General features: G+C 35.5%; 1 protein-coding gene across 3 annotated transcripts in view; it reads right to left on the bottom strand.

Annotated features, from left to right (window-relative positions):
- Positions 1–19,561, bottom strand: part of RFX3 (regulatory factor X3) — a 277,856-nt gene that overhangs the window by 34,693 nt on the left and 223,602 nt on the right. For all 3 annotated transcript variants that reach the window (XM_032477755.1, XM_032477754.1, XM_032477756.1), the window contains 6 exons: positions 18,916–19,028; positions 14,915–15,030; positions 14,323–14,477; positions 10,267–10,364; positions 7,135–7,284; positions 851–1,059 (listed from right to left, as the gene is read on the bottom strand). In XM_032477755.1, the coding sequence (XP_032333646.1) occupies positions 851–1,059; positions 7,135–7,284; positions 10,267–10,364; positions 14,323–14,477; positions 14,915–15,030; positions 18,916–19,028 (841 nt within the window). The remainder of the gene's footprint in view (positions 1–850; positions 1,060–7,134; positions 7,285–10,266; positions 10,365–14,322; positions 14,478–14,914; positions 15,031–18,915; positions 19,029–19,561) is intronic.

Here is a 19,561-nt window from a genome sequence, read left to right as displayed (position 1 = left end):
ATGTCTACAAAAACAAAACGTTTATATCTGTATTATTTTAGTCAAAAAGTAATTCATTTTGTACCGTCTACTAGATTACTGGATATTAAACTGGCTCCGTGTTAGAATCACCAGGAGCCAGCTTTTTGAGGAAAAAATTTCTGATTACCCCTACTCCTAATCACTACTTCCTAACCACCATGATTTTGATTCAGTAGGTTTGGGGAAGTACCTAGGAGTTTTGCTTTGTCTTTTAGACTAGTTCCGAGATGTAGCAAGGTTTGAAAACAACTGTAATGGATCAAATTAAGAAATTAACTAGGTGGGTCTCCGTATGCATCTGAATCATCTGGATAATATTTTAAAAGGCACAGATTACTGGGCCTCCCCTCCACGGTTTCTGATTCAGGTAGTTTTGGGGGAGGGATCTGAGAACATGCATTTCTAATGTGTTGCCAAGCAATAGTGATGCTCCTGGTCTAGGGAACTGCAGTTTGAGAATCACTGAACTAGAGAATGATAAGAGGAGTGGTGGTACGGCCTCAAGAAAGAAGCCTAAATAATGCATGTTTGCCAGAGGGAGGACTGCAGCCCTTTTGTCACTGTTACTGAACGTATTATCTAGACTGGAACCTTCGATGTTCCCATCTGAGAACTTCCAGGGCTTTGAGTAAGAGGCTTTCTTTTTCTAGCAGAATTTTTATTTCCCTAAGCCTCCTGGTACAATTCCATGAAGGTGTAATCATGAGTTGAGTTGAAGATAATCACAACAGGGAGTTTCTGCAAACTAAAGTCTTCACTCGTTTCGTTTCTTTCTTTCTGAGAAGCACTTGCACACATAACTGCAGAAGAGGAGGAACTGAGCTGATACCTGTAGAAAGACCATTTTAGCAGAAATTGCCTGGCAGCTTTAGGAAAACTGGGTCTTCCTTCGTAGGGTTTCAGTGCTTGCATCATGACATTGTCAAGCCAGGCGGCCCACTGCTCCAGGGTGCTCTGCTGCTGAAGAGTCATCTTGAAGTCTGTTTCTAGTCTCTGAACCATGTTGTCATCACACTGGCACACCCAGGAGGCCTGCTCCTGGGACAGTACACAGAAGGCAAAGGAAAAGTTCAACCCAGCATCTTTTCATTCAATGTCAGTACACAAACTGTATGTATGCATGGGAAATTTTTACTGAAAGCTTCAAACAATTAAATGAATTAAGAAAATGAACAGAGAGTGGGGGTAGGGGAGGATATAGCTCAGTGGTAAAGCCCATGCTTAGCAGGCATGAGGTCCTGGTTCAATCCCCAGTACCTCCATTTAAAAAATAAATAAATCTAATGACTTCCCCCACCAAAATAAATAAATAAAGAAAAAAGAAAATGAATGACTACTTGTCACTTGTTAAGGAAACTAACATTGCCCTTGTGCCTGAAAAAATGACGTGACAAAAAAGCCATGACTTGGTTTTTCTACACTAGCTGGTCTGTGTGAAAAACTAAAATATATGATTACTTAAGAAAAATAGGAGCCTGAACCTACAGTATGCAGGCTCTTTCTCTCTCTTTAGCTTTTATACTCTCTCTTTTTACTCCCAATCAGATAAAACTTTAAAGCCAATTCATTTGAAAAGATTTAGTGTAAGTCAGATGGATAAATAGATTCAATTGGCCAAAAGTGGTCCCTCCGGATTAAAACAGAAACAAACACTGAATGGTCTGAGGTAGAACCATATGCTGCATGAGGTTTATGGATTGGGAACTGAAGTCTCATGGGCTATCAAGGCAAGGCTATGAATGCAAATTAATTCACAGAACCGAAAACAACAACAGCAACAACAACAAAAATCATTTCGAGAAAATGCAGACATGTTACCTGCCAAGAAATGTGATTACTATAGCTCTCCTTCTGGTTCTGATTGGAAACTTTCATGTTTGGTGTTGGCAAAGAAAATAGGAACTTTCAAAGTTAATTTTCAGTGGTTGTCATACATTTTATAATGTTTCTAGTGCAATGTTGTCTTTTAGGATGAAAGAATCCTACACTCTCAAGGTCAGAATAGAAACTATTTGGTAATATAACATTGACTGAGGGCATGGATTTTAATATAGGGCCTCAATCAACTAAATGACTTCAAGCAATTCATTTAATCTATATGGGCCTCATTTTCCCTAAGTATAAAATTAGAGGAATGAAATGTGATAAGAATTTTTAAGCTGGGTGCATTATGTACAGGTAATATTTTCAAGATAGATTTCTGTGGAGAGGTGTCTCTGAAGGCCCTAATTCTATATCTAAAACATTGTAAACATGTGTATATTTTTCTGCAGGGTGTCTGTAGCTTTCATTCTATCTGTTCTCAGAAGACTAATGTATTCAAATTGCCCATTTCAACTGAACAAATCCGTAATCTCCACCCTCTGGTTCCAGCATCTCTCCTCACCCCACAGACTTTACCTATTCAAGAGACATTTCAACCAGAAGGTACTTCAAATACAAAATGTCCAAACTCAATTCATTTTCTCTCCAGGGAAACCCAGGGCTTCTTCTATATTCCCAGCTGATACCACCTACTATCCTTCTTTCCCTTATCTAATTAGTGATAAAGTCTTCGGATTTTACCTCTTAAAAGTCACTTTTAAATATTTTAAGTACACTAAAATATGATTATAGAAAAACTGAAAATATAAATAAAAAGGAATATTAAAAATTCTAAAATGCCAATATTGAGAGCGAGCTACATGCTAACATATACACCTTTCAAACTCTTCACATGTAACATATAAATATATATGTACACTTATGTATATATATGTTATTTTAAAAGAAGATCATATTATATATTACACTTGATATTTGCTTAGTTTCACTTAAATATATATGATAGCTGTCTTTCCTTATAGGCAAATGAGGAACTGTATTTACTGTTCAGTGATTGAATATGCTTTAGCGCATGAATATACCATTATTTACAAAACCAATTCCATATGGTTACAATTTATGTTCATTACAATTTTTTACAATCAGAAATATGCTGGAATTAGCAATCTTGTAACTGTATCTTCACTTTCTTTTGCACTTATTTCTACATGATAGATTTATGTAATATGAATAGTTAAGATCTTTTGAAATTTACTGCTAAGTGACTCCCAGACATTTTATATCAATTGGAGAGTCTAGGAGAGTACCCAGGGGAGAATTTAGGCCTCCAGAAAATGATAGGGGAGGTTGTTTTTATTTTTTCATTAATGTCTAAGCATTTTTTAAAAAATTCTGGTAAAAAACATATAAAACTTATCATTTTAATCATTTTTAGGTGTATAGTAGAGGACTGTTAACTAATAGGCTCCTTATTGTGTAATAGATCTCTAGGACTTTCTCATCTTGCAAAACTGAAACTCTACACCCACTGTAGGAGATGTTTTTTGCTCATGTAATGACAACAGGCAGGAGGAACTTACTAGTATCCCTGGAAGAATTTATTTTCATTTCTTAACATAAATTCAAACTCACTACTTAGTAGTTAGTATTTGCCATGATAGAATGATAACCTAAAACCAAACTTAGAGAAAAAAAAGCCACGGGACATTATTCTGGCTTTTTAAATATTATATAAGTGACTTTATATTATACTTCATTTTACTACTCTCAGGACTGAAAATAGTATATACTAACAATAGTGCACATTGTAAATTTCCCCTTGTGAAGGGATTTGGCTATTTCAATTCTACACTGGAAAAAGCTAAGGATGAACATAAGAATGTTACTAATTTACAAATAAATTATACTCAAGATGATAAAGAGTCAGTAGCTTCCAAATCAGAATGATTTTAAAAACAGAAACACAAATATATGCAAAAAGTTAGGTTATCAGGTCAACTCACCCAAACCTATTTAGCCCATATTGTAAATGAAATGCTATCCATTTACACACAAAAAAATTGGAAAGCAATGCTGATGTAATGCTATCAGTTAAATAAAACAGAGAACCAATTATATCATAATAGGAAAGTCATCTTGAATGCATGAAGAAAAGATTTAATTAGAAAAGAATGAAATGGTGAAACAGATTTATGGACATCCTGAAAGAAATTTTTTAGAACTTTCAAGATCTTAGAGTACTAAAATATATACATTTACATGTAATTTTCATTGTTTCAATGAAAATTTTCTTATTACAGGAGCATCACCCTTGTAAGTGTCAGTCTTACTGAGGTTAATTGTGTAGGGGCAGGGACAACTTCCACATAAATAGGAGAGGGTGATAAAGGTGGAACGGGAGGCAGAAGGCTGAGAAAACCAGAGAACTCGGAAAACCAGGCAAAACTTGGAACAGAAAAGGAAAGAAAGAAGAGAATTTAAGACAAAATATGCCACCCTTAGAAAGAGATTACCCATTAAAACGAACAGAGTTGTGAGAAGTGAAATATAGGGAGAAATGGAGGGCACGCCACTGTGTTCATGGTCCTCTGAGGAAAAGAAAGAGGTCTTGGAGAACAGATATTTAATCGCACAGGTTTTAGCACTAGTAATTGTCATGTGGACCCAGAAAAACTTGGTAATTGAGAATAAAGGAAGAAGGGAAAAGGTAGCCTCAAAGTTGGTGAGTGGAGAATGAGTGGTAGTATAGATGTATAACTGACTTACATGCAATAATATTGCCAAAGTTGGTGTTTATAACCAGTAAGAACTCATTTCTATAATTACTTCATAGGGTTACAGACACACAACTACACAAATGAAAATAATGTTAATAGAAAATTTTAAATCTCTCCCAGATATTATTAGAAATCATTTTAAAATATATTTTGTTACTGAACTTAAAAATTACTTTTTGAAACTAGACATTGCCTTACTATTTCAACTTTTCTTAAGGTAATTTTAAACATACCTTTTCTGAATGAAGATTTGAAATAAACATTACATTATACATTTTAAGACAATACTGTATGAACCATTAACGTTCCTACTAAAATCAGTGAATGTAAAGTCCACTGAAACATGAAAAATTAATGGATTTGTAAACCTGAGACAGTTTGTTCTTGTGGAGATTATGTATTTGCATGTGTGTATGTATTTGTAAATACAGGAAAAAATATATAGAAATGTAGATTTAAGAAAAACTTTTTATACATCAGAAGTTTAAGCCCAAATTCATGAAGGTCAGAATGAATTCAACTAATTAACTATACCCTAAAATAAATCAAGCCCAAATATTACTTTTTGATATATTTTAAATGATAAAACTAGACCAGAATTGCAGATTAAAATTTCTAAGAAATGGAGTAATAATTAGTTTATCTTTAAGCAATGGCATTGTTTTTTTAAAAAAGTTTTATTGAGCTATAATTCACATAGCATGCATTTCACTCATTTAAAGTATATAATTCAATGGCTTCTTTTATTTACAGAGTAGTTTCCAAAAAGAAACCCCATACCCCTTATTTGTCACCTCCCAATCTCCTAGTCTACAGGATCTAGACAACTAACTTACTTCTTGTCTCTACAGATGTACTTATTCTGCACATTTCATTTAAATGGAATCATGCAACATATGGTCCTTTGTATCTGGTTTCTTTCACTTAGCATAATGATCATCCGTGTGGTAGCATGTATCAGAGCTTCATTTCTTTTTATTGCCTGATGACATTCCATTGTGTGGAATACCACATTTTGTTTATATATTCATCGGTCAATGGACATTTGGGTTGTTCCTATTTTTATGTGGCTAATATGAACAATGCTGTTGGAAAATCCATGAACAAGTTTTTAGATGAACATGTTTTCATTTCTCTTGATATGTACCTAGGAGTGAAACTGCCAAGTCATATGGTAACTCAATGTTTAACCATTCAAGGAACTGCCATACTGTTTTCCAAAGTGGCTGTACCATTTTACATTCCATTCACTAGTGTACAACAGTTTCAGTATTTCCACCTCCTCATCAACACTTGTACTCCATTGTCTTCTTGATAATACCCATTAGCGGTAATGAAATGTTTTAATGTGTTTTTCCCTGTTGGCTAATGAATGAGTTTTGGGGTGCTTAAATTGGGCATTTGTATATCTTCTTTGGGGAAATGTATTTGGATTTTTGACCATTTTTAACTGGGTTGTCTTTTTATTGTTGGGTTGTAATAGTTCCTTATATAGTCTAGCTATAAATTTTTTATCAGACATGATTTGCAAATTTTTTTAATTGAATTATAATCAGTTTAGAATGTTGTGTCATTTTCTGGTGTACAGCATGTTTCAGTCATACATATATATACATATATTTGTGTTCATGTTCTTTTTCATGATTTGCAAAAAATTTTTCAACACTAGAAGGTGTCATTTCACTTTCTTGATGGTCTCTAGAAGCACAAGAGTTTTAAATTTTGATTATGTTCAACTTATATCTTTTTCTTTGTTGCTTATGCTTTGAGTGAGCAATGATACTGTTTTTATAATTGGTAACAATTAGCTTCATTACTTTAGTATGTGAGATAAAATATCTGTTGTGATTCCATAATGATATTCCTAAAGTAACTATTTTGTGTGTGATCTTTAAAGTATAAATGAGTAGTTTCACTACAATGTTAAAAAATATTTCCTTCAATTGGGTGATCAAAAGACTCAAATATATTGCACCCAATTCTTTTCAAATGAACAAATATTTACCAGGCACCTATAATAAACTCTGAACTAGAGCTGTTCTTGGTTCTTTCAGGTGGAGCACAACTAAAAATAAATTTCTCTCTGTGATATGGTGCAAAGGGCTTTACATATTACTAAATATAGAAATGATCATCTAAGATAGGTGCTATAAAAGGGGGACAGTAAAGCTGAGAGCAGTTAAGTAACCTGCCCAAGACTCCACAGCTAGTAGGTGGAAGAGTTTTATCTCTTGCCTCCCGAACTTCATGACTGTGACTGTCATTACTCCATTAGTTATTCAGCAAACCCTAGTGAATGTGTTGCTGTCTAGCACTATACATCTTAGCAGACTTGAACCACAAAACAGGAGCAGTAAAGTCATGGCTGAGTAAAACTCTCCTCTGTCAGGACTCTGTGAATATAACTGTGCATGTGTATAGATACAACTTTGAAAATATGATGATCCTAATTAAGAAGAAAAAAATTGGATACCCTTCATTAAAAGACATGTTTTGAAAAAAAGCAGAGTACCTGGACATTGGCAAAGTCGACACGGTTGAGGTCATTGAGCATCTGGTTGATCTGAGAAGTGTTCTGAAGCACTGCACGAGCTGCCTGGGCCAGGTGATTGAGCGACGTGTATCTTCGCAGAGTCTGGGCAAAGGCACTTACAGCTGCAACCTGTAAAGAAATCCAATTAAATTGGAATCTTTTTTTTTCCCCTCCAGTAAAAGAAACCACTGCAATCTTCAAATCTTTATTCCTTTGCCAAATTTTAAATGCTTCCCTCTGATACTTATTTCAAATTCATTTGGTGAGAGAGCTTACTTGTAAATTATAGCATTTAAATCTCTAAACCAAGTATTATTTTCCTTTTGAGTAGGTTGAGGTCAAGACTAAAACAAACTCCCACATTCTTCAACATCTGAGTGCAGCATTAATTAAACCGGTCTTGCAAGTAGCTACTCATCCACAGCAAGAAATTACTTAGTCGAGGAAAGTAGGAAAAGCGTTGATTTTCATTTCTTATTCTCTGCACCACAGTCAACTACAAATTAAGCAAATAAAAAAATTTTTTTTCTTTTTACTTGGAAAATAAAACTATCCAGTCCCACTTTTTAAATTGGATTAAAAAAATATACTTTGCAGAGCACTGTCATTCAGATTTGCTCTTTTTACCTTTATTTTATAGAGGTGAAATAAGAGTGGATAATTTTGGGGTGCAATAAGATCATTCGAAGCCTTTATTAGCAAATATAGAGCTAATAAACTTATCAGACACAAGCAACAAGAACAACTCTTTTTCAGAATTTGACTTCCTGTAAAAGTACTATCCAGAAAGCCTCCATTTGCCCTTCACCATCTACTTTCTATCCTTCTCCATTCTGCTCTGTGCCCAGGAAGACATTAACTGCCTCCCTACCCTTTGGATTCCAGTTGCATTTGGCCAATGAAAGGCACTGGTAGGAATCTGAAGGATGGAAGAAAGAATTGTCCAAGTATTTATTCCCTCACAATCTCTGCTCTCTCCTTTCTAAGGGGGAAAGGAGATCGCCTGATGCCAGAATCACCTGTTCCCCCTTAGACCTAGGGACAGGCAGACTTCCCCGTATTGCTAGTCCTGGGTTGCTTTACCATTCCTCCCTGGTTTTCTTAATTCTGTTCACACATTTACAAACAGACCCTTCTTAAACTCTCTTTAATTATTTCTCCTTTGGATACACCATTTGTTTCCTGCTGAGACCCTGACTGAATCAGATTATGTTGAAAGATATCAAAGATAATGCCAAAAAAAGAAAATCTAGGTAAATAGCTAAATCTCATGCTCTCATGGACACTTACATAGGAGATCTACTGAGGATTTTAACATACTTACAGGAATGTACGCAATGGTATTAAATCAGTATGGGTATGTAAGAAGCAATTAATTGAGCAGTCAGTTGGCCGAGTGATAGAAAAAGTTCACAGGCCAAAGGACGCTCCATCTTGATAGTGAGATGTTTTAGGATTATGTGGAATGTGGGGGACATTCACATACCCTCAAACAAGAATATTATACGTTTTCCCATTTCTGTGGTTTATACTAATCAAGTACATGTACCAGGAACTATGTTAAATGCCTCATACATATGACCTTGTTCAATTCTCATAAACATCCCATCAGACACATATTATGATTTAGGAAGGTTAAGTATCTTGCTCAAGGTTACACAGAAACTACGACACAGTGGTGGGAATATGAATCCAGGCATTCTGATAACAACTTTTGGTCACAACCTCATTATGCTCTTTCCATTGTTAGGGTAGATCGTTTTCACTGATTGCGCGCTCAGCTGAAAAAAGGCCACACATCTGTGAGAGAGGAAGGTGCACCATCCAGATCAACTCTGGAGATCAATGAAATAGCCAATACTGCAGCTGGACTATGACCACATTCACTTTGATGCCACTGGGGAGGGAGGTGCTTTTAGCTGTTTCAAAGTATTCTTACGACTATGACTGATTTTGCAAGTTGGAAAGCATTCTTCTGACCATCATAATTAAATAGCACCTCATTTATTTGCCCACCTCAATGCAGCACTGAGAAGAGCACTGTTGTGGAGAGTATTCTGCAATGATGGAAATGCCCCACATAGGTGCTGCCCAATATGGTAGCTACTAGCCACATGGGTTATGGTACACTTGAAATGTATCTAGTGTGACTGAGGAATCAAAATTTAAAATTTTTAAATTTAAATAGCCACATGTGGCTAGCACTACTGTGTAAACAGCACAGCTCTAAAGCAATAGTCTAAGGTGGACATACTGATTAAATGTGTCCTTCTGTAAGTTTCATGGATGGAACGTATTACTGCAAACCTTAAGCCAAAGCAGAAAACCTGAGAACCACCTGTGCCGTCACAGACGTGTCAGCTACAAGAGTTTCAACCACGCCCCACAAGCCGAAAGCCAAGGTGCACTGCTGGAGTGCAACAGTGGATACAGTCACTGACAAGAGGCCACAAAAATGTGACTTCTGGTACTAAAGTTTAGACGGAATCAGTCCAATCTGTCATGTATGTTCACAGATCAACCTAAAGTAATATGGTTAGTAGGGGACGAAGTGGAGACTAGAATCCCTATCTCTAGCTAAATAATCCACATTCCTGAAATACAGTCATCAACCGTGAGACAATTGTTCACTTTAGGAAATGATTACTTAATTCACAAAAGTGCTCTCCGGTGTTAAAAAAAAACAAAACATCCTGAAAAGCAAACGGATATTAATTTACATGAACATTTCAGAATACAATGAGTATAGTAGGAGACATTAAAAATCTAAATCTCCTTCAAATGGGAGCGATTTGAACATCCTAGGCTGTTTTCAATCTTTGCAATTAAGCAATCTGAAATACATACTTAAGAAAAAGGCTCGTAAATATACCACAGCTAAAATGTTTCTCTACTCTCTCCGAAAGGAGCATTATCAAACAACATCTCTTGTGCAAGTTTTTATTACATGCTTATAAAATACAAATATAAAAATCAATTTTAAAAGATTCTATATATTACGCTATCAATACTTTACATAACATCATTTGATAGAACAGACTGAAAATTCATAGTTCAGAACCAAAACCATCTCCTAAACACAAAAGAAAAAGCAAAGACATAAAAGTGTACCTTGGTTTGTATCATTCTCTGTGGAATATTGTTCATGGCATTGGAAAGCCAACCTTCAAGGCTTTTTGCAAAATTTCGAATGGCTTGGGTCAAGGCACCTAAATGTTAAAGAATAAAAGCAGAACGAGAAAGATACCAAAGAACATTAATCTTTACGTGAGAATAAGAGAAAACATGCAAACGACATCTGAAACTGCACAGAACTTATATTGTTCTCATTGACAAAACTGTATTTAATATTACTCCTAACTCTGAAAGAATCCGAAAATTAAATTTTGGGCTTTTTTTTTTTTCCAATATACTTATGACACTTTGTTGGGAAAGGAAAACATTCAAACATTTTTGCTTATAGCAACATATACCAGTTGTGAATATATTTATGGAATTTTCTATCTTAGACAAAACACTCTTTTCAAAACCAGCTTTGTGTTCAAAGGCTAAGTCTTCTCTTTATAAATTCTTTATCTTGGTTTTTTCCCCAAGCTCTTAACCTATTTTCATTTTAGTTAAAAAGAAAGTGATGCAAAGCTTTCTCTCTTTCTCTATGCATCTGTTTACACGAGAACATGTCAATTAGAGTAGTTATCTCTCACTCTTGTTGAAAAGTAAGGTAAAAAATTAAAATAACCTGACTTGATAATTTTGGATTACTATTCTCCATTTCACTGGCAGGTAGAGATAAAAGATCACTGTGGTAAAACTGCTGTCACAGAGACCAATATTCTTAAGATATTCCTAAAATAGTCCATTCCATACTCTTTACATATCTGTTAAAATCTGAAATAGGGATAGGTCCCAGGAGAGTAGCTTTTATGGTGGTCATAAAACAGTTAGAAGCATCTTCAGTTGTCAGGAATGACTATGACTGTTTGGCAATAAGGGGTCTGTTTACTGAGATGGCTGTATGACAGGGGACAGAATTCTTCTACTGTTCAACAAGTAATTTAATCAATAGCATTTTGCTTCATCTGTGCCCAAGGCTTCACAGGGTAGGGAGCAGTTTTAGACATTTAATAAGTAAGTGTCTGAACCACCCACAACATAAAATAAATCTCTGTGCGTTCCCTATAATGTGGGTAGGCATTACAATTGGTATTCCACTAAAAGAAACAGAGAAGTTAATTTTTGTCCAAGGCTCCCAAAAATATTAATGTCAATGATGGGGTTAAATTCCTTGGTTTTTCTTTCTGTGCTCAGATGAGTCTGACATGCTTCTTTATTACTTTTGTTAAAGCAGAGTTAGAAATAATTTAGATTATTCAGATTACTTGCAAAAGATATACATTTTACTAATCCAATAAAAAAAACAAGTAATTTTAAAAAATGATTTCTTTAAGTGGACAAATGATGGAAGAGATAGAAATGGCTAAATTTTGATTAGGAAAAACTCAAGAAGTGCAGGCTCTTAACCACGAGAATCATCTATTGGAAACATTGAGTTGGAAATTTCTTAAGAACTAATCTTTTGAAATTTCCAAAGCTTCCCACTTTAGCCAAAAAGAAAAAAGAAAGAAAGATATTTTTCTGCTGTATTATGTACTAGAACCATGGAGGGCAGGCATGAATGGAAATGAAAGAGTGAAAAAAATTAAAGACCTTTTTTGAAACTCAGTAAAATTTTGTCCAAGATTCAATTTGGCTATCTGTATTTTGTATTTTGTCTATAATTAATATAATAATTTAATCTGAAAAAACCAAGAACTGGAAAATATTACTTTAAAACATTTGATATGACTCATTTTATCTAGACAAATTTAATGCTAGAGAGATTGTAAAATAAAAAGATATGCTTTGTATGCCAAATGATTATAGGTTTTTGTACTAAATGACATGTGGGTCACCTTTAATTATAATCACAAATTGTACATTTAAGTGTTACCAGTTGAGTTCTTGTACAATTCTTTACAGTTAACTTTTTTTTCCATTTTCAGATAAATGTATTTTAGAATATAGTAGCTTCAAGCTGACTTTAAATTAGTGTGATATGCAGACTTTTTTTTTTGGCTTAAAAAAGGAATCCCATCTGGACAGTAAATGGTAGAGTGAAGTACTAGTAGCCAGGAAATAAAATTTTTAAAAATAAAATTAAGTTTGCTCTCTCTGTAGGGATTCATGTCAGATCAAATTGTGCAGATTGACTCTGGTAACTTTTTCTCATGAATGGATGGTTAGAAATGCAAAACTGTTCCAAAGCTAACTGGTCTCAACCTGCTTATGACTAATACTAAAATGCATATAATCAGAAGATAGCATTCTACACTGTATTTTAAGCTTTATTTTTGTTAAGTCTTGTTATAGAACAGGAATTAAAATTCCAAATTTATGTGGTAGGGTGGCACATTAATGTATTGTGCAATTTCAGAGAAACCATAAAGCTATACTCATGTCAAAATTCCTGAAACTGAGTTATCTGAATGCAGAGACAAACTACTTGACAGAATAAATTGGTTTTTAAAATCAAAATTTACAAAAAACAAAGGTCAACTGTATTGTGTATTTAAAAATTTTAAACTCCATACATGATTGAAGTTAGGGAACTGCTGAGTTTACAAGTTAAAGTCCTGTGATACTAACATAGAAGCAACAGACTTCAGAAGTGGTTAGTGGATACTGGTGCTGTTGATTTACCTCAAAAAACAAAGTGCTCACTGACATCTTTTCTTACATCTCATGAGAGAAATTTATGTTGGTGGCAAGATGTCATAGGCTAATGAGCTACCCTATGCAACTTCTCTTAAACATCTCTAGAGATTATCACTCAGAGCACAGGGAGCAAGACAAAAACAAGGAAAATGAGATTCTGGAACATAAATCAGTAGAGAATTTACATGTTGAAGTTTTCCATGACAACAACACTCTTAATCAGTTTTTAGTCAGGAAATTAGGTGCAAATAGAGTAGAAAATATTAGCAACTTATAAAAATGTGAGACAATGGCAGCTGGATTTTTAAAAAACCAATTTCTATACAAATTTATTTATGTGTATGTGGTATTATATGTAAATGCATGTCTAAGCATATATTTTAAGGTGGTGAGGAACATATGAAATAACTCATATCTTCCAGTGTTACCTATGACATTTAAAAAAGAAAGTATAAATATATGAATGTTAGTATCTTCATCTTTTTTTTTCTACTAATCCCTATTTAAATATTTTCTGGAATAAATTAACAAGAATTGAGCGTGAACAGTGTACTTGAAGTACATGGTTGCTAATTTCACAAGCTAAAAGATTGCTTTTACCCGATTAACGTCACTGTAGAATGGAAATTCTGTCCGATTTCTTTAAAAGTCAAGGTTACTTGTACGTGCTCATAAAGATGTAGGCCTAAAATCGTTTCAACTGCCTCTAACACAAGTATCCGCAGTAGCGTTTATATTGACACTTGCAGAAAATAGCTTTGTTTGCAACAAGGTAGTTTAAAAAAGCATATCACTTAAAAAAGTAATCTAACTTATCTATGTAATTTCTATTTGCTTTGTGGTGGGAACACAATGCTTGTGCAGTTACATAGATTTCTCCCTCAAAATGTCAGTTAACCATTACTGTTAATGGAAACTGCATTTGTAGTTCTTAACATGACGTTGGTGACAAAGTAAATGCTTTTATAAAGAAATTCAACTTCAGTGGAAACCAAGATAAATTCATTTCAAATCAAAAGCAACCATGAAAGAGGCTGGTCTAGCAATTACAGATTTCAAAAATTGGGGGCCCTCTGAAGGAAATTGTGTCCTTGGGTAGAATAATTTTCACATGACTGACTGGCCTGGGAGTGTTCCTGCAATTAGTCATCCAGGCCGTCACATCTATAGGTTGTCCTTTTTTTTTTTTTTTTTTAAATCAAAAAGAAAATGAAAGATTGAAAAACAGAATTTTCCCCTTTTACTACCATTTTGTTCTAGGCTACTTTCATGCAATACTCTGTGTTGCATGTTTTCAATTTGGCAAATTTAAATGAGATTAGAATCACTCGAGTTTGCAACGTCACTGCCCAAAACTTTCTGGGTGGAATGTATGAGAACAAAAGCATCCGTACTTGTCTGCATTTAACTTACTAGGAATAGGTCTAAGGACGTCGGGGATGAGAATCTCCACCAAAGCCTGGTACATCCCATGGTCACAGTTACACATCCATTTCAGGATAGACTCATGTTTGCACAGAGTTATCAGCTTTGCTTTCGGAAGTCGACTTTCTATTTCACTCAGATTGCTGGTGTGAATAAATGTAGCAAATGAATAGATGGCAAATGAGGATAAAAAAGAAAATGGACTTTAAAAATAGTTTTAGTTTATCAAATATTACTGAGGTTAGAACTACACCACCATTGCCCTGGTGCCATACGGCTGGATATATACAACACTCCCCCAGAGCTGCCTATGCACGTTAATACTTTCTGACGGTATGAAAGGCAGATATGATACTAATTCCATGAGGATGAAACAGTTCTACCGCAGTCCCCCAAATCAATAAAAATGGGAGCTAGAATACACACGCTGAAACCTCAAGAGAGTAGTTTGTGGTTTATTTCAATCTATCCACTTAACGTTATCAGGTAAGGTTCACAACTGGTATACATATCTCTAATTCATTAGCTGTGGCGTCTACTCAGCCATGAAAATGAATTGGAAAAGCATATTGATTCTGACCTTGACTCAGTAATGGTAGTGCCGTCAGTTGGAGTAGAGGGAGAATAGCGCCAGAATGTTTGCCACAATTTTTCTATCAGGCTGAACTGAAGATTCACAACAACGTCCAATATTGCCTAAAAAACAAAATGATTATCACTATCACCTTACAAGATGTCTTACAGGGATGTGTGAGGAGAACGTACTGAAATGAGACAAACGCTAGAGACACTTCTGGGCTCATAAGTGGACATGGTGAAATTCAACTCAGTTTTGCCAGTGGAAATGGGGAAACAAGAGATTCGCTGGAAAAAAAAAAAAAGGAGGAAAAGAATTCTTAAATGATTCAGCATGATAACTTGTATTCCTCCTAGAATGGCCTCATATTCCACCCTTACGTTTCCCTCTCTTTTCCCTCCATTTTCACACTTGCTTCCTTTACTCTTCTTCCCTTCCTTAACCCATTGCTTCCTCCTGTCTCCCTGGTTGCCAACATGATTCTCAGATCCGTTAGGGCACAGAATAGGTTCAATTCACATCAGTCCTCATTGCACTAGATGTATCCGCCAACCATAAAAGAGGGCAGAGGAAAAGGGTGTGGGGGTGCTTGTGTGTGGCAGATGGAGTTAGGGCTGAATTAGCTCTGCTTAGTGCTGCTGACCATGGGTTCTGGAGTGTTCCTAGCCAAGAAGAGGCTGGGGTAGAAGCTACAGTTTCCAGTTGGCCTTCAGAGGGTAGTGCCCGTCTGGGCAGAAAAAAGGCACAGCAAGTACATCTCTGAGGTCACACGATGCCTTCCATTCACTCCTATCTCTGCACACTCTCTTTGGAGAGAAGCTGTCAAACTATCTCCTTTTCTAACCTTGGGGGTGGGGGCCTCATCTCCTCCTTCTCCTTAGTTTTATCTCCTAGAAGCATTTTCCAGCTGCATCGAGGGCATTTTTTTTTTTTGATGATGCTAAAATTTGCCACTTTCATTAACTTTTGATGATTATATTTAATTTCACCCTGCCATTGCAATTAGTCTGCAAATTCGCCTTCAGATAAAAGCAGTCATAAAACCAAATAACTTGTTTGTGCAAAGAGCACGTGATTCTGTGATTATTTTTAGTATCAAAGACAAGTCCTCAGTATAATGTGTTTGATGTCATCAGCACTGCGAACAGAAACATGTAAAACAGCCCCGTCAAGACAAAATTCACAGACGCTGAGAGAAACATGGGGCAATCGCTGAGAGAGGCAATCTGAGCATCTTAGGCAAAAAGAGGAAACCGTAACTTCCTAATTCTGGAGTGTGTGTTCCCTAAGCAGATCTGGCCCTGCCTGTGATAGAGAATACCTGATGTTCTCTACACGAACACGCTGAGACCAGTTCAAGTATTAAGCAAAATCTGTCTGGAGTCATGTTCTGGGAACCAGAAGGAAACGTTACAAGTAGTTGGATAATGAAAATGGAGGGAAGCGGACATGTTAGTTAACACACTCCTCGCCGTGCAGTATCAGCAACACTAAAAATGCAAGAGCAAGCCCTGGAGAAAAGGGCTTCCAGATGTCCCTCCTCCCAGGCAAACCCCGAAACCTTCTCAGGAGGCAAATTATTATAGCTGCTTTCTCAGCTGTAGCTTAGGTGCATTTCGAGAGATATTTATCAACGAAGAAACTAGTAATATCTGATATGATGCCTAACACATCTCCAGCTATGAGACTGTTGTAAGAACACTATGCATATATTAAAAGAAAAAATTACTGCCACAGCAACTTGTGTAGAAAATTATAGTTGGTCCTTACATAACTAGTGATACTTCCAAAACATCTTTGATACACCAATTGTGAGAATTCCAAATAACAGGCAAAATAGGTACAGTAATTTTTCCTAAAACACAAATATGAAATAAAATACGGTAAGTAACGAATTTAGTGCATCTTAAATTAAGTAGCTCTTCAAATTAAATAATCTCAAATAATTCTTTTGAAAAGGATATTCACTTCAGTCTCATATAGGCAGTTTTACAAATGAATAAAACATTTTATCATTTGTCCACCCACTTTTAAATATGTTCAGACTAAAATATATAAGCAAATATAGTTTAAAATAATTCATTCTCCACTGGTTTAGGGCAAACAACCATTCACAGGACTGGATCTGAGACTCAGGCACCAGCACTTCAAAAATTTCGAAGTCTGACAGGAGAAAAATGATCAGAATTCTTCCTTTTCATATATGCGCTTAGACCCCATGAGAGATGGCGTGGACACTGGTAACTCTGAAGTAAATGGGGATCATTCTATGGACTGCCATTTCCCACACAGATTAATTACCGTACATGTCCATATCTCTTCATACAGAGTCCTCCCGACAATTGGTATGCTAAGAAAAATTTTGTAATCCAAAGAGTATCTTCATCTGATTGGGGGCGTTTTTCATTTACAATATTTACATATCTTCTACAACTTATACTTTAAATAAATATGAGAAACATTAAAAAGTCCAAATTATGTTTGTGTAGGCTGGTTCGCTTGAAGCAAGGTTTTACCTGAACACAGGGAAATGATAAACTGCTCAGAGAGTATTTATGTAAAAATTTATTGAATATACATGATATACACGTAGAAAGAAAGAAATTTTTTCTAGATAAGTAAGGATCATCCAGAATTCTCCAATATTAGGAAAAGCAGAGCAGTCAAAGAGAATTGGATGGTAAGCACTTCTCGTCATTACAAGAAATGTTGGGAACAAACTGGCGGGACATGTTGAAAGACACTTCTGGCACATGGTTTGTTAATAAAGAGAGAACTTGCCCTTGGTTGTTAATAATCTAGCACCCTTGACAAGCACTCAGATTCACTCAAGCAGTTCTTATTTCTGGAGTGGGAAAAAAAAAATCTGTGAATGCTCTGAGCTGAGACTTCTCACTGCATACTGCATTGTCAGCAGTCAGGAAGACTGCCCATAAAATCCAGAGGATTATCTTTTACTCCTAAGTAGATCACAAATAGCCCTGGAATAAAGCTCCTTAAATTCTAAACAGACTTCTCTTTCAAAAGGAGAGGCACTTTAGAAAACTCTTATTGCAATCTGTTATCTCCTTTCTCCCAGATGAGCTGCAGGTACGTGCTAGCTTGGAGAGAGTTCACCTTCTGGAGACAACGCAGCCCATTCTGATGTGGGATACTCAGAAATGGAGTAGAAGGAGGGATGGAAAATACCAAGAGAAAACTTATTTAGCCGCAGAAACAAAACAAACAAAACTAGAGCCTCAAGGATCCCTGGAAGGAACACCTAAAGTGATTTATTAAACATTTCTGGAAAATACGTTTGATAGAAATACATGCTTATGATGTAAAACTCAAAAGATTAAAAAGAGAATTTTTCAAAGACGATTGAAAAATCATCTCTTTCCCCTGACTCCCAGTCACTCAGTTTCCTTCCAAAAGGCAACCAGCATTAATATTTTGTTTTCTTCTGGAGAGATGCAAATATATGTTCTTTTTCACTCAAATGATAGTATGCTATGTTCACTGTTTTACATCTTGCTTTTTCCCTTAAAAGTAAATCCTGGAGCTTGTCCCACAATAGTACATTTAGAGTTGCCTGTCCTTTTTAATGGCTGCATAGCATTCCAATCTATAGACTGTACCATATTTTATTTATTCAGCTCCCTATTAAATATTGAGCTATAAACAATCTTTTGCATTAAAAACAATAGTGTAACACGTTCCCTTGTACATTTATCTCTTTACTCACATGTGAGCATTTTTCTAGGATGAGTACCTAGAGGTGGAACTGCTTTATCAAAGGGTTCATAATAGAACAGGCTAAGAAGAAGGGGAGTGAATTTATTCCCCCTTTCCTGCATTCTTCACTTCTCTAGTCTGAGACAAGAAGAAAAATGAACTTACTGGTGCTCAGAGAAATATGAACTACCTTCATCTGTCCTCTAGGAATAGGTTTGCTTATTTTATTTTAGCAAGTTGCCTGGCAAAACTTAGCATGTGTCCATACTCTGTTTGAAAAGACTCACCTCACAGTGCTCTCGATAAAGACTCTGCAGTGACTTGATATCCTCAAAGGTAGTACCATCTGGCAGAGAAGAGATTTCAACTTCTCCAAACTCGGGAAGTGCTCGAGATGCATCTGTTACCATGACAACACAACAGAAAAAAAGTGATTGTAGATGGTGCCAATTACAGATTAATGAGGGAAAATACAAGAAGACTAAAAAGGAAAAATTTTAAGTCAGAGGTCCAAAGAGCAAGAACTTTTCTTATTAGTATCTTACAAACAAAACTAAGCAGCAGCAGTAGCAGCACAGAAGGATAGAGGGAATACTTGAAAAAATTTTAAGGAAACTAAATTTTCACTATGGTTATACTGGAAATAACACAGCATGGTGTCTCTCAATATAAGGCCCCTATTAAAATAAAAATATCTTGACCTGGCCAGTATCAATTTGGGGTATTTTTATCATTATATTACTTAAGTACATAAAATACATCTAACTTTAAGCTCATTATGCTCATTTCTCTCAGATAATCATAAACCAAAAGAGCTATAAAATGAGTACAAAGAAAATTCCAAAAATAACATTAAACTTAACAACATTCATTTGATATGACAGAGGATCCTGTTGTCCTGTAACTAAATTACCTCTTGCAACATGAATATGG

Source organism: Camelus ferus, chromosome 4 (genome assembly GCF_009834535.1).
Source record: "Camelus ferus isolate YT-003-E chromosome 4, BCGSAC_Cfer_1.0, whole genome shotgun sequence".
Classification (NCBI taxonomy): Eukaryota; Metazoa; Chordata; class Mammalia; order Artiodactyla; family Camelidae; genus Camelus; species Camelus ferus.
The sequence above is the reverse complement of the archived record's forward strand: the minus strand, read 5'-3'. Positions and strand labels throughout refer to the sequence as shown.